At 36.5% G+C, this 24,142-nt stretch overlaps 1 protein-coding gene across 1 annotated transcript in view; it reads right to left on the bottom strand.

Moving 5' to 3' along the window:
- TMEFF2 (transmembrane protein with EGF like and two follistatin like domains 2) overlaps window positions 1-24,142 on the bottom strand; it is a 221,561-nt gene that overhangs the window by 38,828 nt on the left and 158,591 nt on the right. Inside the window, exons 6-7 of the mRNA XM_006207290.4 lie at window positions 8,446-8,594; window positions 7,658-7,717 (exon numbers count right to left, since the gene is read on the bottom strand). Coding sequence (XP_006207352.1) covers window positions 7,658-7,717; window positions 8,446-8,594 — 209 coding nt within the window. The remainder of the gene's footprint in view (window positions 1-7,657; window positions 7,718-8,445; window positions 8,595-24,142) is intronic.

Raw genomic sequence — 24,142 nt, 5'->3', positions numbered from 1 at the left:
TCTTATATACCACATTCCCGTGATTTTTGCTTGACACGTCTCCATCACTGTGGTCACCCACTATGTAGGTTTCTGTTAAATGATGAATGTATAGGTCCTTCAAACATATACTCTGGGGTTTAAATGACTAATTTTTAAAGCTCAAATAGAAAAGAAATATAAGTGTATCATATCATATCAAATGTAAATGTGTCTTAATCTTACAATTCTGTCAAATGTTATGTCCTCTTAATAAATTCTTATTTGAATCTCATGTTGTAATAATCTGGTGATCATGTTATTTTAAAATGGTCAAGATACACCTATCATACATAACATTATGCTGGCTAGAGGAAAACTGAAAAAAATGGCCATGTGAAAAATTTGACATATTGATGTGCTGAAGACTTATAAATGATAGATGCACAATAAATATTTCTTTATAGATAAATTTTAAAAACCAGCCAAAATATCTTGCAATAAGTTGTTATATGACTTGGGTAGGGAAAAAATAAACCTCTTGAAATTTTATGGACTCATAAATGACAGTATTTGTATAAGCACTCTGAACACACATGAACAGACCATATCCCATGCAATGTGTTATATTTCCCACAAAAATAAATTATTTTCAGTGGTAAAAACAAGAGGAAAATAGCAGCAATATTTAACTTACTGGTTGCTTGCTAGTGCCTTACATGGCATCTGTTAATTCAAACTTCAACCCTTGGAAGCAGGCTTATTATTTCTATTAAACAGATGAAGAAACTGAAGCTCAGAATGGTCAACTATTTGGTTCAAGGTTAAATAATCCATAATAGCATGGCCAGTGTTTAAACACAGCCCTGTCTGATTTTTAATGACTTTAACCACTAAACTGCCCACCTTTATGGAGGAGAAAAGTAGGTAAGTAACACCTCATGGTGAACAATTTGTTTCAGGAAGAAGCATTTCAAATAGGAAAAAAGTGCACATAAATGATGCAGGATGCATTTATGAACTGGGGCATAAACACAGAGTTTTCCAGAGTGTCTGGCAGGGCAGAAGGCAACTCTTCCGTAGAAAACCTTCATCTGTATTGCAAATACTACTTCTGTGTTTATCTATAACCATGAACGTAACATAATATTACAGATGACTGGCTACATGATTTTATGGGGAAAACAATGAAAGCACAGAAGTTCAAGAGAGCAGGAAAAATTGTGAGTTAGAGTTCATAGAAAGCTTTATGAATTTTGCAGTACTCTGAAGTAACTCCCAGAGGGGAAAATACTCAAATTGAGACACTTTCCCTCAGAAATCTTGAGAAAATCTTGACATCTTAATTCATTTTCTGAGCTTAAATATTCTAGGCTAGTCTGGTGGCACTGTAATAGCCCGGGCAAACATTTTTATTTATTTCACTGTTGATACCAATATTTGTGCTACAAGCTGCTGCCTGCATTTGCTGCTATTTATGTTTTTCCTACAGATCAAATTATTGGCCGAGACATAACGTGCTTTCTGGTGAAGTGCTCCTCTTGTTCATGAGCAAACGGAAAAAGCTTCCATTTTAAATGCAGATTTTTGCCACATGACTGAATTAATTCGTGTTGTCAATATGATCTGTAACCACTTGGTATTCATGTCTATATGTGTGTGTAGAAGAGCAATCGAGGCAAATAAATAAATCAAGCAAGTGTCCTATTTGCATGGGTGGGTGGTCAATATGTCAAAGTACTGTGTCCAGTTCCAGGTCAACCACTTACCTTCCATGAGCCTCAACTTTATTTCCCCTAGTATTTGTAACTCCATTTTATTGAGTTGACATTAGAACAAATAAGGTAATATGACTGGATCTTTGTAAAACTATGAAGTATCAAACACACATTTTCTTTAATGTAGGATTACTTGGTAACAAACACTATTCTCTTTGGCTTCTCTTGTGTATGTGGATAAATAAGAATAAGAACGGAATTTTAAAACCAAACAATATAGTGCTTACAATATATAGACATAAGTTCAAAGAGAAAACTAACACTATGGAGCGTCTCACAGCAATGTGGATAGCATGGTGAAACATTTTTGAATCTGGAACTCACAAGGGATTAACCTTCAAGGTGCAGAGTGAGCCCTGAAGCCTCTAAGAATGTTAGGTAGTGACATTGATCCCCTGATCCCTCACCGTTCACACTTTGCTGGGTTCTGAAATTAGCAATGATGGTTTGAACCTTAGGTCTATTACGAAGTCTTTCTACTTACTCTTCCTGAACCTCTATTTCTTACCTGTCAAATGCATATAATATTGCCCTCACATTTCTGTTGTCAAGACTGAAGAAGACAATATATGTGAAAAGCCTTTGCAAATTGCAATGGCTTCTACAGAGAACAAGTTATTATGACAATTCACTTAGGCTATCTAGATACCCTTTAAGATGTCAGTTTCCTCTTAGATGGAATAATAATAGGATGGATAGAATTTGGTTTAAATGTGTATTTCTGGCTACTTTCTTCTATATTTCAGATCTGAGCTTACTATTTAAATTATTGCTTGAAGATAAGGGAAAGGTTCCTAAAGAGAACATTTCTTAAAAATTAATCCTGCCTAAATGTTAGAAGAAATAGTGAATGGCCACAGTGTAGTGTGCATCAAGTAGACACATGGACTCCATGAGGTCCTGGACCTAAACACAGAGCAAGGGGGACCCTGGCTCCCTCCCAAGAGTGGGACTGACTCAGGGGACCCACTTTCTCTTTGACAGCTAATAAGAACAGAGGACATTTCTCTTCCCCGTATATGGACTATAATCTAATGTACTTTTTATCTCTTCTTAAGCTTTCTGACTGTTCTGCCATCCAATTCCTGTCGAACCTGCAGACACATGAGGAAGACAGGCTGAGCGTGTTTGCCCTCGCAGCAAACACGCTCGGTATTCTGTGTTATTTATTTATTTTTTCCAGTTTGAAAATATACAGAAATGTAACACATTACTTTCATCTGCCATAGGATCCCTGTCGTTAAGTTATACGTATTTTAATGCTATGCTCTAGAATGTTATCAAAAATTGATTTAAAAAAAATCTCCAGCCATATGAAGAGCCTCTTGGCATATTTTATAAAAATCACTGTTGAAGATATTATCCATTCCATATTTTCCAGTGATGCTTTAGAAAAAGATCTTTGCTAAATATTTCCTTTCGGATTTAATGCTGGAGAAACTTTGTCTTTGCTCTCTGAACTGATCATTTATTTTTATCAGACAATGAAAAACCTAAGTTCCATTCTAACAGAGACCTTGGCTAATATGTTCACCTTTGTAAAGCCCAGGACAGTAAAGTGCGTGTATCAGGGACTCTGAAAATATTTGTTGAATGAACTGATTCAATCATAACTTCTCTTTTTATATTGGTTGCGAGGAGGCTTAGAGCTAAATGCAGTAACTATAAAAATGTTGCTGACATATTTATTTTCCTCAACAATTCTGCTTTTATGTTTTCAATTTCTCTTTAAACAATTTCATTGAATATATTTTAACTATAAGCCCTGCAGATACTTTTGGAAACTGGTACAGAGTGTCATTAAAAAAAATACATTTTATTTTCTAGATGATAAAAGGCAAATTAGTTTAACTTCATGATTGTTATGTTTGTTTTACATCTAATAACTTATAAAATTAAGTACATTTTTGGTGGAAAAATATATTGCCACTTTTATGAAGAACAATCAGACTTTTAGACAGAAAAGCAGCACGATCAGAAAATACACACACCAGATGAAGAAAAACAAAATTGTTGCACTTCATTTTTTTTCCATTACAAAGACGTGAGGGCCATATATATATATATATGTATATATATATATACACATATATAAGTGTATATATATATATATATACACATAAAAGAAAATGTTGCAAATTTCAAGAGGTCTAAAATATTTGCTATATTAAAAACTTCCAGAAGGAAAGTTTAATATTAGCATTTTGAAACAGTGGAAATCCTTGAAAGCCCTAGCTCTGTGGTTTTGTATAATTGTGTTCTCTGAACCTTTCTGCAAGTGAAGAGAAAGCCCTAAATCTAAGCCTGTCTTAGACTGATGAAGGGAGAATAGCATTAAGTGGCTTGTTTAGCTCATCAGACAGGAATCCTGTCTGCCTTGAAACAAAGAGATCCAAAGCTCTTGATTCAGGACCCGCTAATACCTTAGGTCTCATTAAAGTAGAGAGGGCAGAATAGAGACCAAAGTCAGACATAATCAGAAAGCAACGCTGGCAGGGATTGATCTGGCAAGTTCTTTGGTTTCCTAGTGTCCACTTCAGTAACATGCCTGCAGGTCACAGAATTCACAGCTCTGCTTCAGTTCAGTCACACTTTAATTTTATGGGAAGCATGGCTTTCTTAGTTTGCTTTTTTTTTTTTTTTTTTTTTTTTTGTAAATCAGCCCATACTGGTCCTTCCTTGGAGTCTTTCTTTTTAAAGTGATACCAAAAGGAAAAAAAAAAAAAAAGAGAGAGAGAGAGAGAGAGATGTAGCTTACTTATTTTTAGATTTAGGCTTTCTTTAAAGTATATTTTCATTTATATAATCAGAAATATGTGTTCTTGTATTAATAGCGGCAAGGTAGGCTCAAAGGGAAAAAGGGGAGGAGGCTAAAAGTTTTTAACCTACAGTATTAAGGACATATGAGGAGAAAATGAGAGCGCGTTAAGATCTGTACTTCCCTCTAGTGGGAGAATGCATGACTGTTTGTCTTACAAGGGAAGTGACTGACATTAACTTAGCGGTGAGCACATAGCAAACTTCTAGGAACATGAGTCACACAGTTCCTGTTTTCCCTCCTTGGGGAGTTTTGAGCATGTGGAACAGAAATTAAGAGGGCAATGATACACTGAGTCTCTATTTGGTTCCTTTTACTGTTTGCAAAGTATGTTTCCCAAAATTCAGGAAAAATGCAAATAACGATTGGATGCTTGGAAATGTTGAGGGGCGTGACTTATTTAAATGATGTCTAAAAAGGGTCCATATTATATTTTTATAAGATCATCAATGGAGATAAAGACATCTAAATTAAGTCCAGGGAAATTTTAAAGTGTGTAATCAATGTTTAATTAGAAATTGCAAGCTTCAATTGACATTATCTTTGTTCCTGTCTTAAATTAGGATGTCAACAAACATGTATTTTTAAATTTTACTTTCGTCTCAGAAGTTTTTCTGTGGGACTTACTAGATAAACCTGATGTCAGATTAGAAGATCTTGGACAACACTGAGTGTCTGAATAGTTTTCATTTGCATGTATTTAAAAACACATTCTCCAGTTCAATAAAGACATAAGACAGGAAACAATGTCAATTAAAAACATTGATACTGAAGATCGGACGGAGCTCATCTGTTGGAAACCAAACTCAAATGTAAAATTTTTTTGGAATAAAAATTCAACTCCCCAACTCTTTGAACATGGGCAAACTATTAATATGCAATATGAATAATATTGAGAGAGTGGTCAACTCGATTGTGATATTTATTGGTGCAATTTTATAAATGCACACATATTTGCATATTGATGCTAATCAACTTGAAGAGTTCTTTGTTTCAGGGGCAAAATTCTCAAGGAGAGGCTTGATTCTCCTAGGAGTCCAATGATGGATGATTCAATGGAGGAGATATTCATAAAATTTACATTTTTGAAGATTTTTTTTTCCAAATGAATCACTTTGTAAAATGGGTTTAATAAAGGTATTTTAAGTGCAATTAGTAAGTTACTCCTTGTATAAAAGTGAGATCCTCAGGAAATCTACAAATATTTTAGGCTACAGTAAAATTAAATATGTCAGGTAGTGACCTAAAATACCAAGATAGAGTTGTTATTTGTAATAAAATATAGAATTTAAACTTGGTATCATTTAAAACTTAAAATATATACTATTAGTTTCAGACCTTAATTTTCCATTATTATCTTTTATTACTTTTAATATTTTCCTGTGGATCAGCATATTCCAAAGTGCATTCTTGGTATCACTACTATTGCAAAATGTGTCACAAAAAAAGTGTTATCCATCAAGTAAGTTTGGTAAAAGCTACATATTATTAGGAATTATTCATAATTATTTTAGATGTAATAAAGATATTGTAATTTTATTTAAAAAGGATTGATCTTTTAGAGATGCAAGCTAAAGTATTTGTGAATAAAATGATGTAGTTTCCTGAATGCATTTCCACATATTTTGAAAGCGGGTAAAGATAAGCGTGGGACTAAGTTAGCCATGAGTTGATATTCCTGAGTTTGAGCGATGAGAACATGTGGGTTCATTACACTGTATAGCCTACCTTTATGTGTATTTTGTACATATTAGAAATTCTGCACAATAAAACACACACAAAAAAACATTAAATAAACAAAAGATGCATATCTCTTAAAATGCTTACAGTGCACAGAAGAGCTCTGAGGAGTTCTGGGTAAAAAATTCATTTGTTTATCTGGGCTCTTCCCAAACCTATTGACCATGGACTGTTCTTCTCAAGGCACACCTAGTAATCTCACTGCTGGACACTCAGGAACAGCTCTACAACATCCACAGAGAACTCATGTTTTTTCAAGAATCATCGTCCATGATAATTCTAGGCTTCCAGCACATGGAAAGTTTTATTTACATGTTGAAAATCATTAAGATAAAAACAGAAAATTCAAAATAAGATTCCTTTTGTTATTTTCAAATTCTGAGAGGTTTGCGGTACCTAGAAATAAGAAATATGATTGACCTTTTAAAATTTCATTGAGATTTATTACGTATATAAATATAATGGCAGAAATATTGTTAATGGAAATGCAATTTCAGAAAGAGTGAATAGTAGTCCATACTTCAAAAGATAAGCCATTTTTGATTGAATATTAGCCATAAATCTAGTTAGAAATGTTTAATAGCTAAATGGACACATTTTATAAAGTACTACATATCATTATCAACCTCAATAATTTTATTTTTATTATATTATATTTTTATCTTAAGTTTCTATAAAATTTAAGAATCTGTTAAAATCTTATTTGAACACCCACAAATTATTTCTCACCCTAGGAAAGTTATATTAAGCAAAAATATTCCTCAAAATAATATTCTATAATTGCTAAATGATTTACATTTCCACATAAAATGCTTTATAATTTTATGTGTCAGAGCTATATTTTAGTTTCTAAGTAAATTAAAGAAATTTATCATTTTTAAAGTAAATTATCCATCTTTTTAACTTTGTTTCTAAACAGACACAGCCTGTATTGCTATTTATAGCTATCCTTTCTTTTTAGTTTTTTTAGAGACTAGCAAACTTTTTTATTGTTGACTTTTATAAAAATTCAAACAGGAACATTTGCATTTATTACATTATACTGCCAAAAATTGCATTAATTTCCACTGATGCCCGTTAATTTGATAAATGTTTTGTCATTTGTACCATTTGCACTGTCAAAACAAGTTAATTATATCTTACTGACATTTTTGACAACTGCTTTAACTATGGCAAAAAACAATTGTGTCTTATTTGCTTTAACAAAAATTAAATCTTGCCTATTGGAAGTCTAAACTAAGCAAGAGAAGACGAGCACACGTCAGAAGTCTTGCCAGCTCAATTTAGGATCAACGGTAAACAGTGATTCCCCAGGACTCTTTAATAGGAGTGTTCGTATTTTGTAGTAGAAAATATTACGTACCTGCATAATCTGTTCTTGCATAATGCCCATCTTCAGATTTAGTAGTGGTAGTTGTGTTATCTGTGTTAAAAATTAACAATAAAGATTGATTAGCTGTTTCCTAGATATTGTCAAACATATTCTTCTAACAGTATCTTCATTACAATTAAGGAATCTTCACAACTATACTTCAGAGCCATCTGTATTTAAAGCAGATTTACAATGTCAATTTCTGACTGAGAGTGAACGCTAGAATGATACAGGCTTTCTAAAGTTTAGGGCAAGGAGAAGGTTCACAATTATAACTGAGATAAGCTGGGTAAAAGAATAACAGGTCAAAAACCAAGAAAACGTTTTGTTTCTGAACAAGAAGCAAAATAGAACATTCTAGTACATCCTGCTTTTAAAAATGTACTTGAAGTATTTCTTTTGAACCAATGCATAAAAATAGTGTGATTGGCTTTTGATTTCAAGGTGGTCTAATAAATCTTTAGATTGTTTGCTAAAAATGATTTTCCATTTTTTTCCCCCGTGCAAGGAGAATGTCTTCTATTTTCTGCATATTGGCTTCTGTGTTGAGGGCATTGTGACGATACAGCCACATTACACAGGAAAAAATATGGACAGCTGCCAATGGCCCTCAAACTCCAGTAATCACCACAATTGCTACAGTAAATTTTACTATCCGTTATAAATCAGAATTGTCTTTCCAAAATGAAATAGCTGCCTAATAAGGAGTTATCGCCACTTCTCATTTCTACACAAAGACTAAAGACATTTTTGGAAATGAATTTTGGTGTGAACATTACCTTGACATCGACCCAACGACATGACTTCAATTTTCTCCTGTTTCTGACATGATGCTTCTTTGATTTGACATGCATTATCATAAGATTTCCCATCAGAAGCACAGAGGGGATTGAAGTTGGTTTGAGAACAGTCGATGTTGCACACACACCTAAAGGAAGAGAGAAATAAAAACATGTAACCACATTATAAATAAAACACAAAGTGGAGGAATTGCTAGGTGGGCAAAATGCAAGTTGGTAAAATCGAACTGTCCTTCTGGGGAAGTTCCTTCACTCCTCCACCAGAGATGAAAAGAAACACAGAACTAATCGAAAATTATTCAAAAGACTGAGCAATAGATGAAAATTAGAAGGGAAAACTCAGAAAATAATCATCGGTTAATCTCTGCCACGGGAACTTTTAAAACATGTACATAAACTTCCATGCTGATGCCTGCAGAATTTGAATAGGCTGAAGTAGCCATGAAACTGCTTTACAATTTCCTCAAATGAAATCTGACTGTGTTACTTCTTTTTCTCAGGATCTTCGAATGGCGAAAGCTCAAGGAAAATGATTCAGAGGACATTTAAAAGAAGGTACACAAGGACATTATTTGAAATGCAATCAGGAGTTACAGTTCTTTAGCATACACGAGGATGCACCTAAGATGTGCTAAACAGCAGTTTTCAGTGGTCCTTAACGTTTTGAGGATACCATCAAACCCTTTGAAAATCAAGGAAAAGGTATGTATCACTCCCTAGAAACTCCTTTACTCATATAAACAACCTTACATAATATTTTAGGGGTTTCATGGGCCCCTTGGAGTCTGTCCCATGGAGCCCTTTCCCATATACATAAGACTCTTTTTTCTAGTTTCAGTTTTAAATAATAAGTTGATTATCACTCATGATTTTAATTGTTTTCTACTAGAGATTAAAAAAATTTGGTGAATTGATAAAACATAGGTCACTTGAATTAAAAGAATTAGATATTTTAAAGCAAGCTTTTTATGATTTCTCCTATGTTCTTATAATTCTCTGTATTTTACAATCTACTTCGTCACTCAGAATTTTGTGTTTATGTGTGCAAATATGTTACTACCTTCGAACATAAACTCCTATTTTAAATTTTTATTAATATTTATATTACTTTTCTAAATAGATGATATGCTTCTCGAGGTGGTGAGCCACACACTTTACTTCTGTGTGTCTTCCTTAGAGCTGGGTGTGGAATATAATGATAACAGTAGCAAGCAGCTTACTGCATGCTGGGCTCTTAACACACATTGCTTCCTTTAATCTTCACAACAGCCATTTTATAGACCAATGATATTACATAAGGTCAGAGAGCTAGTAATTGTGGAACAAGGACCCCCTACAGATGTGTTAAAATACAACTCTACAACTCCTTTCTTCTCACCACAGGCTGTGTATTGGAATTTCCAGGAAAATTTTTAAACATGGCCATTTATAAGCAGGTTTCTGGGCCTCCGTAAATCTGGGGGGAAAGCCTAGAATTCTGTATTCTGAAGCAGTCAGCCTGGCACCAGACTCATTTCCTGGGAATCACTGCTTGATCAGTTTGTTGATTGAGTGAGAGAAAGTTTGTCTACACACCAGTGCTTCTCACAGTATAGGCTTTAGACCATCTGTATCAGAATTACCTAGATCTCTGTTAAATATGCTGGCAAAAAAAAAATGTGCTAGTTTGCTTAATTTTGGGGGGGGGGAGCGGGGTAAGAGAATTGCTTTAGTTACACTTGGTTATTTTTAATATTTCCCTTATTTAGGAACAGATAGGACAGATGGTAACCATTTCTGTATGCTGAAGTCATTGAGAGTGGTGTTCCTACCTCAGCTGTGATGTTCTATATGATGACAGCTACTGGGATCACGACACTGCTTCCTCAGCTCATTTTTGGCATCTGAAAATTCTGAGATCAGGAGCTCCTACGTGCTCAAAGAACTTTTGGTCCTTTTCGTAAGGGATTTGGAGAAGTGACTGTAGATCAGGCTTGTTCTCCTTAACCGTTCGTAGTAAATAAAGAGAGGGTGTTGACTTTTTGTATTTTTAAAAAGATAGCTTCATTGACCTGGAAGCCAGTTTAGGTTTTGACTGTTGTTGTGCTAGACTCTAGGGACCACCTCCTTGAAAGACAGTGAAGTAATTATCTGTTAAGCAGCAACAAAGCAGAGAGAAAATTGTGTGAGAATCTCTGTCTATCTAAAGAGTAAATAATGTGAGATATCAAGGGCTTTGCAGGTTTCTCCAAATTGAATCCAGAGAAATTCAGGGATGTACACTATATATAATCTTGACCAAAAAATAACTGGCAGTTCAGAAATCCGTTTGGTGTCATAACAAAATGGTGAAATGAGAATAGTGATGGAAAAAGAAAATTTGAACTGAATTGGCCAGATTCAACGTTTCAGTGGAAAATTCACTTAATTAAGCCATAGCACCAAATTAAACAATTGTTCAGGATATCTTACAAGATCCTCCTTTTCCAATTTTCTAAATTTTTTTTTTCAATTTGACCTATCTGATTTTAGACCCACAGACTTTTTGCTGCTAACATCTTCTTCCCTTTTCTTTCCTAGCATCACTCGTTCAGGGAATCTCCTTTCAAGGTTTGTTTCCCCTTTGGGAATTCTTCATTCTTGCTGCCTCTAACAAAGCCTTTCAGGAAATGGCAAAGAAAAAAGTGCAGACATTTGGCATTTCCATTCTCATCTCAAAAGGAGGACCTAGATTCTTTCAGGTGAAAGTAAGATGTAGTTTTGCTGGGATATAAGCTTCATGAAAGCAGGATTATACTTATCTCTTTCTCTACCGTATAGGGTCATTATACTTCCCTCCTTCCTCCCCCCTCTTAGGGCCTTGCAAATATTAAAAAACCGCATAAGTATCATAAAAATTTTTGCTCAAGAATTTTAGCAACCATTGGAAATTGGAAGTCTATGGTGAATATTTTTCTTTCTTTGATTGTGGAAGAAGCTTCAATGATTTGCTGAAAAGGCTTAAAAACTATGTAGCTCAGGGAAAGAGAAATGCTGTGACTGGCCTACCAAGATTTACCATCTCTGTGTTTATGGAAGACCAATGGACTTTGATTGTATGATCACTTTACTATATATATATTTTTTGTACCTAAGTTTATTAGGCTTAATTAGTTAGAAAGCCATGCAAGATTCCAGAATCATGGTCTCAAACTCTAAGTCTATCTTGACTTTTATCAGCAGTGGCTAAATCATCTTTGTGTTCCTTGCCCCGTACAATACCTTGCACACACTAAACTTGCAGTAACTGTGGGTTTAACACATACACAAGTGAAATGAATGAGTACAAAACATGATTTTATATTTCTAAAGAAAGGATAAAATTAATACAAATTCCTATCACTCTGCTGACATAAAAACAGATACAAGGTAGCTAAATAATTTTATTGGCAAAGATTAAATGTCCTTTCTGAGGTCAAATGAATATTCAGTTGAAGCTGAGGATAATGGTAATAATAATAATTTATTTAATGACAGTGCCTGTCCTAGTGCTACATACTTGATATGCTGTTAGCCCTTTCATCCTTCCATCTCTGTGAGGTTGTTCCTATTACTCTCTCCAACTTGCAGAGAAGAAGATGTAGGCTCGGAGAAGGACACATCTTGTATGGGGAAGAACCTAACCTGAAATGTAGGAAGTCTGATGCTAGAACCTGCACTGTTCTATGTATTGGTCAGTACATTGAAAAACAAGATAGACCAAAATTCCTACTATTAACTAATTAAAGGAATACTTTGGATGAACAGGGCTTGAAAAAACAAGACTATGTCTACTTTAGGACGACTTACCATGATTTTATGAATTTACATCACATTGACTCAGTCTCTGTCTTCCCAAACAAACGATCCAGGCTTTTTAGTATCACAGTATAATAGGAATGTATCAGAGAATGTTAGGTTTAAGGTATTAAAATGCGTAACTGATACGTATTAATCTGACTATTTAAGGCATCAATTGTTCAGAATATTTTATCCGTAACAAAACTCTATATAAAGTTGGCTCCACATAAAAACACATTTAGACAGACACATACTTACACATAAATACACTCCAGCTGACTCTACTGAAATTACAAAATTACAGTGTTTTAGCACTAAATCTTTTCTAAGTCTCTGCTTCAAAACTTCTAAAGAATCTGGAATTTTTGGAAGTTCGCATTCATGGAGCAGCAGGGTTTTGTGTGTTTATACAAGTGAATGAATTTGTATATGTGTGTGTGGAAATCGGGCTCACTGGTGGCATCTACTACATTGTTAATGTGCCTATTATCCAGTTCATATCTTCACTTTTCTGCAGCCTTCTCAAGGGCAATGCGTCTTTTTTTACCTTTGACTTCCTGGTACTTAGTACAGTGCATCATAGCAAGACTTCAATAAATGTTTGCTAAATGAATTACTGAGATAGTGGTGAGATGGATTTGAAAAAAATTTAAAGAAAACAGTCATTGTCTAGACATTAACACGCGGGAGAGAGACCCAGTGATGTGTTCAGATACACTCTCACCTAACTTTGTGCTACTTGGCACGTGGAATCTGTAAGGAAGGAGAAGGACCTTGAACGACTAAGGTTCACCTTCCTCCTTTTATTTGTGTCTACCCAGACAAAGGAAACGGAGGCTCACTAGCCCTTAGTGGCTTTAATGACGTGGAATTCCAATTACAAAAAAAGAGATGTTTTCCCCAGCCAGGTTACTACTTATATTCTATGGTATTTGGGTGCAATTTTTAAGAACCAATACAATTTGAACATGGTAGTGACTTGTCAGTTTAGTGCTGTTTCAAAGCATTGAAAAATATAAGGCTCTGATAAAAAGGTGACAGAATTATCATATGGTGTAACAGAGAAATTGCAGGTCACTCTGCTTTTGCAACTTATGTAAATTAATCCAGGGTTTTTCTTTCTATGGAAATGAAAGATGAACATTTTTAAAAACAGAAACTATCCCTTCTTCACTGCATTTGGCAAATAATTGCATTATTATTCATTCTGAGAGGAGTAACTAGTTAATTACAGCGTGTCACAAGTATTTTATGTGAGCCAAGGATTTGTAAGGCTGAGGACTGCATGGATGCCTTTCAGGTTTTTTGTGTTTTCTTTTCTTTTCTTCTTTTTTTTCCAACCTATCTCAGTCTTTTGACACTTTGACACTGCGATTACATAGATCTCTTTTCTTCTAGGCTACAAAGAAAAAGAATCAGCCTTCCTTGAAAATAATAATTTCAGGGGTCTCTATGTGGAAATACTCCCTTCTGAAAATCCTTCAAAGAAAATTAACATTGACTGAAAACCTTAGCTCTCTGAATTAAAGAAAGAAGAGAAACATCCAGTCATTTTAAAAGACCACTTGATGGAGTGAAGAATCTAAATTATAGAAAGTGAAAGGTGGTGTCTAAGACAACTCACATACATTTATAATTATCTCATGAATTTTTTTGGGGGGGTTGACTTTAATTGAGTTCCCTGCCTCTCTTGAAATGCCTCTTGCAAGGATGTTTTGAAATGAGTTAAATAAGCCTTTGCCAGGAATTTAAGAATGCCTCATCATCCACCAGAGTGTGAGGATGCAAACACTGCCAGGGAGCAGATTACTTATTCATGTGTCTGGTTTGTGGCTGCCCTCTAATTTCCCTAGATTTTGTTTCCTCTATTATTTGTTTCCTCTATTCCTCTATTTGCCCCTCACTCATTCCTCTCCCACGTTCCCTGATTTGGTGTCCATTCAGAATTCTGACTATACCACATTCCTGAGCAGGTTTGAAGCACTCAGTTGCACGGCAGGGAGGGTGGTTGTCGGGGTTGTTTTAGACCTTCACTGGGTTTTCTCCCTTGAGCTCGTGTGTCTCTAGGGTTGTGATTGCAGACCCCTTCTGGCCGGGCCAGGAAAAGAGGTGAGAGCCACTGTCAGTGTCTCCGTCATGCCTGGAATGGATGAGCTGCCTTACGCTAGTGACAGTGAAAACCGTGTGTACCTTTCATTCAAGACTCTTGTGATACTGTAAACACATTTATTCATTAATATTCATGTCACTTCTTTGGATGGAACTTGATTCTAAGTATTTTACATATAAATAAACTACAGTTCAGGAGCAACTGCATTTGAGGAAAAAATGAAGTAAGAGATGTGAAAATGTATTGAAAAATTAAACTCTCTATACAAAGGATGGAAAAGTATTGACTGAAAGGTAAGACTAGGAAGTCTGCCCTGTTGTTACTCAGGTGACATACGTGAACTTGGGTCAATATATGTATATTTTTTCAATTTGAAAAGGACAACCCTTTTTGTTTTGAAACTGAGAAGGAAGGAGCAATGCCTTTCTCCAGACATGCTACCCAGGACTGCGGTGATATTATCCAAGGGGGACCAGGCTTCTCCTGTACGTGGAAAAAGTTCAGTTGCCATTAATATCTATCTCTTTGTAAGGAGTAAAGCATAGAAGTTGGCCTATTAGATGGAAAGTTCTTGGGAATATTGGGAAAAAGTCTAGGACAACAGATGGCCAGTCAATGGGTATCTGAACAAAGGGAAACTTAGCTGAGAAACCCTTCCCCCGGTGATGTCATAACTTTCAAAAACAGAATCACATATTTAACAGGAGGAACAATTTCTGGGAAGTAGGCTGATAGCTATGTACTAACATACTGTCTAAAATAATAAAGGTAGATGGCACTGAGACTAGAGCTTGAAATTTTGTATCAGACCTGTGTTTGAGGCTCGATCACTTACTAGTTGTATTGGCATTGGGCTAGTTTTTTAATTTCCCCAAACCTATGAAAATGAAGATGGTCACTCAGGATTGTAGGAATTAAGTGGAATAATGTACATAAACTGCTTAACAATGTTTCTAGAAGTTGTAATCACCCAGTAAATATTGGTCATCGTTAACTTTTGGTTTAGTGGTTTTAAATCTTAAATTGTCCTCACCCACTAAGACTAAGAGATTTCCCAAATCCAGTGTGTGTAAGATTCACCTTGAGAAATTCTGATGCAATACACCTGGTATAGGACTCAGAAATCAGCATTTTAAGCAAGTCCCTTAGCTCTTTCTAGGGCAGAGAGTTGGCACAGCCTACTGAGAAATCTCAGTCACATCCTTTTTCTCTCTCTTTCATTCCAATAAGGAGTTTAATATTTTTGTTTAATGTACATGCTTCAGTGATATGCATTCCTCCGCATGCTGCAGGTGATACACGTGTGGTGCCAGGTGACAGACACAGGTGATTAAGTGCAAGGATCCAAAAACATCACTGGTGGAGTAGTCAGCAGAACTGAGTCACCAAGTAAAGCCAAGATGGAGTGGTCAGAAAGAGGATGCAACGCTGGAGGAGACCCTGCGCCAGGCACTTAGCTCTAACATCCACGTGACTCCCAGGTTTAATGCTCACAACATAGGGAGGAAAACATGGAAACTGAACTATCCTAAAAGGATGGGTAGGAGGGAACTGAATGACATGGGGAAATGTGCGGAGGCAGACCGTGCACGGGACTCTAGGCGGATCAGGGATAAATCAGTGCGATTGAAATGAACTCTCGCCAGTAAGAGTGACAGAGTACAACACTCTGTGGACGGACTGTAAAGGGCCTCAATTCCAGTCCAGAGAGTGGTCTTTATCTTCTAGGCAGTGGGGAGTCCTGAAAGCTTTCAGAGCCCAGGGCGATGAGAAGGTCAGCATGATGAAAGGGGAGCTTTAGGAATGTTAGCTTGCAGTGGAGTGCGGGTAGAGGGACCAGTCACCGGGCTGTCGCCGTCCGCCGCAGGGACTAGCGAGGGAAGCTCGGAGCGAGGCGTGCTCTCTAAGAAGGAAAGGAGGAATCAGTAGGGCTTAGCGGCTTGACAGTTACGGCACATTGCAGCAAAGTGCTAGGGCACAAATGTCACCCCCCATGCTTTTCCTGCACTACCCTTTCCTGCTTTATTTCCTGACCTGAGTTCTGTTCCAAATCGGAAACTTGGGAGAAGACCAGCCAGGCTCAGGGAGGCAGCTGCGTGTGGGACTCGGGAAGGCATTCTTTCCTCTCCTGGGAGGGAGAATTTCCTTTCCTCTGCTACTGGGACGGCGGCAAATGGGGCTCTAGCATGATGGCGATATCCGCGGTTTGGAGAACTGCTCCTTGTGCTAGCGTCTACCCCGTCTGATTCCAGGACAGACTGAAGACGACTGCGGCAGCGGACGCGTTATTAGTGCCGCCGTCGCCCAGGGCGAACGAGGCTGCGCGTGCTCCCTCGCCCCTCTTCAGTACACACGGTATAGTTGAAGCAGGATTTAATTCGTGATCGGTTTCATGGATCACAGTCGCATTTGTCTCAGGATTTTTCCTTTTTGGAGCAGCTGCATTTACATTTTAAAATACTCAGAGTAAACAATTCTTCTTACTCATATACATTTTTAAAAGTATCTTGAAGCAAGAATCCCTCATTAGCATCATGTGTATACTCTTGCTCATTAAGCTGGAAAACATATTCAATAACCAAGGGTGATTCTGTGATTACTGAGAAGCGTGGTTGCTCTGACTAGACGGGCCTTAGCACACAACAAAGTCAGAAAGCATGAAAACCCCAGAATAAAACGTCTGAAGGAAAAACAATACAATGAAAAAATTGCATTTCAATAACGTGATAGACTAAATTCCCACTCACTTCTTTCTGTCACGATCATGTTGAGTGTTTTAGCAACTTCCTTTAGGACCAGCTGCAGGATTCCCACACCCACTTCAGCCGGCGCAGGGTCTTCATGTTTATATTTTACAAACTGGCCCTCTGGTGGCCTTCATTTGGTGAAGGACTTTCAGGAGCAAATATGCATGAACATCATTAGTCTAGATTTTCTACAAAGCTGCAATTTGACACGACGCCCTTGGATTTTATCCATGAGATGTGGGAAACAGTACACGAGAGATAGCTCTGCATTGTGGTAAAGCTGCTAGCTTAAAAATACTGTCTGTTCCATTGTTCAGGTGGCTTTCATTTGTTTAATTTTTATTTATTTTTCTATAAGGACACTCATGACAATTTGAAGAAAAAAGGTAATCTCAATTGATGATCTGGTGTACCTCCTTTTATTAGGTAATGTCAGCTTAAGACCTAATATGTTTCCCTTTACTCCTTGGCTGTCAGGGAGCTCAGAGCAGTAAGTGAGTATGTGTGTGTGTGTGTGTGTGTGAAGGATGGGTGATAAATGGGAACAATAAAATATCTATCCAACAAGTTTCAATATCAATTTTATTTCTCTTATGATATAGAGCTAGGAAAACAAGTGATATTTGTATACTTGTGGTGTTTCCTTATGAAATTAATTCTCAGTGTTTTTGTAACATGTTTTTTTCCAGATTGATGTCCCCAAAAGTTTATGCTGTTATAATTGAGTGTAAAAATAAAGTGTTGATTAAATTGTGCTGGCATGAACTAACTACATTCATAATTAAAATTTGTATCAAATGCTTTCCTTTTATGATTACATCATCTGTTATCTTTCACTTACTAATTTTAGGGTCAATTTAATTTAAATTTGCTTTTAAAATAGTATTTAATACATATTATAAACATGCTATCATAAATTCCATTATTTGAATAATGAAAAATATAATTAAAATATTCATAAGGATGCTACACACTAGCCCTGGAAAGAGAAGGTGGGAAATACGATTAAGGAAGGAGGATGCCTTTAACTTTATCTTTAATGTTATGTTTCTTAAGAAAAGGTCAAAAGCAAATATGGTAAAATGTTTGTTAAAACTAGGTGGTGGATGCACATGTGTTATATTTTTGAGTGTTTCAAAATATAATGAAAAAATATTAGATTTGACATTTTGCTTAAATGTCAGGCTTGGTAAATATTGTTTTTCCATTGATTTAGATCTCGATGATTTATTTCTAAATTATTCAAACCACATTTGAAAAAATTAATATGTGCATGGAGAAATTCCAGTGGAATAAAATGTTTCTTTGTAAATAACTGATTAAGACTGAGTTTCTGTCTGTGTAAAAATGATTTTGAAGCAGTTTGTCATATGACGGGAACCGTCTCCATCCTCCTCTCCCTCTCTTGTCATCTTACTCGTTCACCCACTGAAATGTTAAACTCGCAAACACATGGTGGCATTTTAGTTTACAGGCCAAGCCAGCGTTCCTCATTGACTTCCTGCAGGGCTGCCGGTGAGTTTGGATGCTCTGAAACAGGGTTGTACGGCAGTGCTGGCAGCCAGAAATAGTCGTGAGCTATTCTGAAACCCTTGGGATGAAGGACTTGAAGTAGAAATGTCTGAACATTTTGCTTTGAAATAAGAATACTTCAGAGTTCCTCAAACACATTAAGCTTTAAAAGGTACGAAAGTACAGGATGTGTGAAGACCTCCCTGCTGCGAACCCCTGGTGAGGTCCTCTCGCTCAAGGTGTTTGAAGGGCTGCAACCCTTACTGCCACCCTTCTTGTTTTGTTTGTTTGTTTTCCATTCCTAGGCACACGCGTTTTCATTTATCACGGATCTCACTGAATTCAGTCTAACCTTTTAAGTGTAGTTGGGCACCTGCTTGGGGCCAGATGCCGGGCTACGTATCAGAGACACCAAGATGGCCTGTGTGATCTGGGCTGGCAACAGAGAGCACAATGAAATAAGAAAAAAAAAAAAATCCCCCAAACAGATCTTCAGAGCTGGGCTTTGTTGGCATGAATAATATGTTTTGAGAGCGCTGAGGAGAAACAATGACTTCTACCTGGAGGGCCTAGAAAGATTTCACAGAGAATGTGATGCTTGAACTCAAGAATGTGATGCTTGAACTCAAACTTTAAGGAGTAGAATTTTAACAGATTGTTTCCATGGTGACTTGTAGCGAGAGGACTTCTAAATCCTCTCCTCTGCTGAAGATACCTCCCTAACAGTATCGTTTCTCATCCTCCTCCCTTGGTTGACTCTCTCCCGTGTGTTCATTCATACAGTACATGATAAAACAGTTTTATCCTTCCGGAAGACTCTTGTCTCCTGTTTCATGTTAGAAATGATAGCACAGGCATCCTGTTTGGGACCCAGAGCAATAGAAGCTTCTGGAAATCAGACCAGGTCATTGAAAGAATCCTGCACCAGGAGTCAGGACCTTGGGGTCTGGTTTGGACCTTCTTGCTTTGTAGTTGCTGGATCTCTGGCTGCAAGATACTGCAAGACAAGCTGACCAAATAAGATGAGGTCTAGGGTGGTCAGTTCTGAAGTTCTGGTACTTTGTTTCCTCATATTGGTTTTACCTACTACTTTTATTTATCCAGCACGACCTCATGTTCCCATCATCCTCACAGTTTTTGCAGCTTCTTCTCTGCTGAAGCCTCTACTCAGTGAGGTTGGCACTGTCCCCTGCCCTTCCTGGCTGCTAGCACAGTGCTGTGCAGGTAGTACACATTCTATATATAATGGTTGAATGAATGAATGGGCGAGTGAGGATTCCTGATTGGTTTTTCAACATTTCCTGAATGTCCTTCCAGTCAGTGAATTACTCAGTGACTCCTAACCGTCCAGGGCTCCAGCTGTGCTCTGTGTCAGCTGAGAGTGCTTCCTTCCTGGGGCTCTGCTCCCTCTACTAGGTTGCTGGCTGTTTCATCATCTGTAACCTCACTCACTTGCTGTCCATCCTGTCCTGTGTCACACGTCTTCACAGTTTAGTGGGAAGAACACGGACCTGTGGATATTGTAATTAGTGGCTCAGCCCACTATCTGTACCTAATAAATGCTCGCTGAATGAACAATAGACCTGAGTTAAAAATCTTCATTTTGCAGGTTACTTGACTCACTTGTAAAATGTGGAAAATAACTCCTAACTCACAATAACATCTACCTCCAAAGGCTGTCTGGGGTATGAGTGGAGAACAAACGAAAACAACTTCATGTGATACTTGGTGCTTAGCAGGTTCTGCTGCTGCTTGTGCTCATGGAGAGTTCATTCTCCGTCTTGTTTTAAATTGGTCTAGTCCAGGTTGGCCATCACTACACTCACTACATTACCTTTCCACCTACAGCTAATTAATCAACTGCAAATAAGCTTTGACCAATTGGATAAAAGAACTATTTGCCACGTATATTTATCTAAAATCCATAAATTGAGTTTTTTTCTGCCATATTTGAAAGTACTACATTAATGTCTCTCATTTTTTTTGCTTAAAAAAGAAACTGTTAACAGAAACACCTCCAGTACATTCTCTTTTAAAAATGAGATATTTGGCAATGTCCTACAGATTTTAATATTTGTTATTCTATGTAACTTTCAGAATATAGAAACATTAGCTTATTTATCTGATTGTCTATATATATTACAAATTCTTGGAAATTCTTAGATCATCACCACACTGAGTAATGCTAAAAATAAGTTCGTTTGCTTCTAAATTTTGTTTAGCCCTTGTTATCTGTCCTTTATTCTTTCTTACTTTTCTCCCTTTCTTTACTGCTTTCTCTCTCCCCAAATATTTAAGCCAAGTATACAAGCTACATACTGTGGACAAAAATATTGCCTGCCATCAAGCCATCAGATACTTGCAGCTGCCCCCGATGATGCGCTCTGAGTAGAATTTAAGATGAAGAAAAACTGAATACTGGCCCTATACAGTTAAGCTGCATATCAAAGGAATAATTTCAATGAGCCCAGACTCTTGCACCTTCCCATGTATAGAAAGGCACTAAAATCGTTGAGATGGCTGCTTTTGTGATTGGCAGTCATCTTTTGACGTTCAACTACATGTTTTTTTTTTTCCTCCAGAAAAACTCCTGTATATCTTTGGCTCCTCCCTGACCTCTTTGGAACAGTTCTTCAGAGCTACCTGAGAGGCTACATCCTGGGCTATAGTTCTCAGTAAGATCACTGAGCAACACATTAATTCTCAACTTTAAGGCTGTGCATTTTTTTCAGTAGACAGTACTTAGGAAAAAAAATTCCCTGCCATTCATGGAGCTTACCATCTAGCAGAGAAGCTTACTGGTTAGAACACGGAAAGGTTGAAAATTGTTGATAAAAATGTAGAAAAACATGTTTTTAATATATCACCTATAAGGATGATATAAATGTACTTATATGCAGAGACAATATAAATGAGATGAGAGATGAACCATACTTTCAAACATAGTGGAAACAAGCTCAATTTATAGATTTTAGATAAATGTGAATGTAGCAACATGCATAAAATCACATTGAATTCTTTTGCTCTCCTTTATTTTTTCATGCTAGACGTATTCACTAACGGTGCTATTCTTTTTATCCTAATTAGAATGTCCGCATTTCTATTCTTAAGCATGGCTGTGCAAATCGGTCCTGCTCTTGGCTTCATCTCAGAAGGCTTTTTAAGCTGCATAATCAAATGTGGACTTTTCTTTCAGTAATAGTAAGTGGCTACTACAGGAATACAATGTTTTTTAAAGAAGCGTTTTGAACTCTTCTGAGAGGAAAAAGCATTTTAGTGAAACCAATAAGCTATGTATGGCCTATAACAAACACTGGGTTTATCGTAAGTTATTACCTGAAACTTGGCAATATTTTTGTTATTTTACCTTTGTTGTGACCATAATTATATACAGTCTATGTTAGGGATTTGATTTATCTTCCCCAGGCTATTCATTCACTTCATAAATTATCAGCCTTCTATCTTAAGCAAACTATAATTTCTTTGAGTTCAAAGCAATATTTCTTATTATCACAGATTATCTTTTATTTTTTTCAAAATAAGTACCTTTAAGTGCCACATTATGAATGAGCATATAAAAAGCATAAATAGATTATATTTAAATAAATCAGCCTACAGTTGGTTACAATTTAAAGTCATTGGTTGATAACTTCTGTTAATGCCACTGAATAGCGTGTATTCTGTACCATTCTCACTCACAAATGATCTGCTGAGAGTTGACGGCTGGCAGGCAGGCAGCCTTGGGGCTTGCTGAGATCATTGCCAGACTCATATCAAGGCACCAGTGGGACCAATGCCAGCACACCATACAGGTTGCTTTTGTTACTCATCCAGATGTTGTATCAGTCAGGGGCCCCCAAACATGAGTTGGAGTTTAAGCTCATATTTTCCGTGATAACATGCTAGCCCTAAATAAGTGAACTGATCTGTTCTTTAATTTGGAGTTTTTTCTAATATGAAAAATACTTTTAAAATGTAAAGTTCTAGTCAAAAGGAACAATATAATTAAAAATGTATTTTTATCTGGAAAGAAATGGGATGACTTTAGCTTTGTAGTCATACTCATATAGATCAGAGAGTAACTTGGATCATAAGAGATTTAAAATATTGTACTGAGAAAAATTATCAATATGTAAATTAGAAAGACAAGGTATAGAAAAATTAGTAAAAGTGTTTACAAATTAAAATTTTTCTTCTTGGACATAGAAAAAAAATAGTCCAATCTAGAATTATGGCACTAAGATGTTAGGAATCAAAAGACAGCTAAAGATGAATATTCACATACTCTAAGTCACCAGGGAAATGAAAGAGCCTCGAATTTGTCTTATCTGTTTCTACTCTGCCTCCCTCGAGTCAGTTCGCAGCATGGCCAGGGTGGTGTTTTTAAAATGTAAACAAGATTAAATCATTCCCTTGCTCAAAACCCAGCACAGTCTTGCCATGGATCTTAGAATAAAACCAATGGTTCCCACCCTGGTTTAGGAGGCCTTACATGATCTGGCCCTTGACCATCTCTCCAATCGCATTTCCTATCAGTCTTCTCTGCCCTTTTCACGTGCCCCCCACAGTGGACTTTTTACTACTCCAAGGACACACTATATATGCTTGTGCCACCAGGATTGTTCACTTACTGCCCCCTCTGCCTGCAATGTTCTTAAATCAGACATTTGCATGGCTCAAATATGACCTTTTCAGAGAAGCCCTCCCTGACTGTCCTGTCAAAGTCAGCGCTTCCATCTCTAAATCCTGACATTGTACTGCATACTTGTTTAAACTTGTCTATTTTCTACACTTCAGTATATGCTACGTGTAGAAAGTGATTCTATCTGTTGTATTCTTCTGGCCTAGAACAATAATACCTGACACATACAGGCACTCAATAAATATTTGAGTAAATGAGTAAATAAATGAATACATTTCTGAATTAAAAATCTGTTTATATTTTAGTGGTCTAGACAAAGTTTTGACTTGAATTATCTGGTTAACTAGATCAGTTCATGTTATTTTGCTTCAACTATCAAGAAAAGCATTCCTTCATTCTTATATACAATAAATGTTTATTAATTTTTGTTAAATGCTTAGCTCATAGTGGATGTGCAATAAGTATTTGCTGAATAAATGGGGTGACTACTATATAAAAGTTATTAGACATTTTGGTATTTAATTACCAAAAAGAAAATGGACCAAATCTCCCTGTTAAGTGGGCTATGTTATTTTTAAATATGATGATAAATTTCATATCCCAAGAATCAGTGTTCAGTAATCAGTATAAATGGTGAACGTCCCCACAGTTTGACAATCCTAAGCTACATGAAATGCATACAATTCACCTTTTCATTATTTGTATACATTTTGGGCATTGAAATCCATATTATATAATTTCATTCTTTTTTTTTTCCCATTGAGATGCTGAAAATGGTTTAGATTCCCCATCTGTCAGAATCTTCTTATTTGGAACAAAAACTCAATCAGCCTTGTTTCTTTTAATGACTATTTTATTTGTACCAAC

Source organism: Vicugna pacos, chromosome 5 (genome assembly GCF_048564905.1).
Source record: "Vicugna pacos chromosome 5, VicPac4, whole genome shotgun sequence".
NCBI classification, from domain to species: Eukaryota; Metazoa; Chordata; class Mammalia; order Artiodactyla; family Camelidae; genus Vicugna; species Vicugna pacos.
The sequence above is the reverse complement of the archived record's forward strand: the minus strand, read 5'-3'. Positions and strand labels throughout refer to the sequence as shown.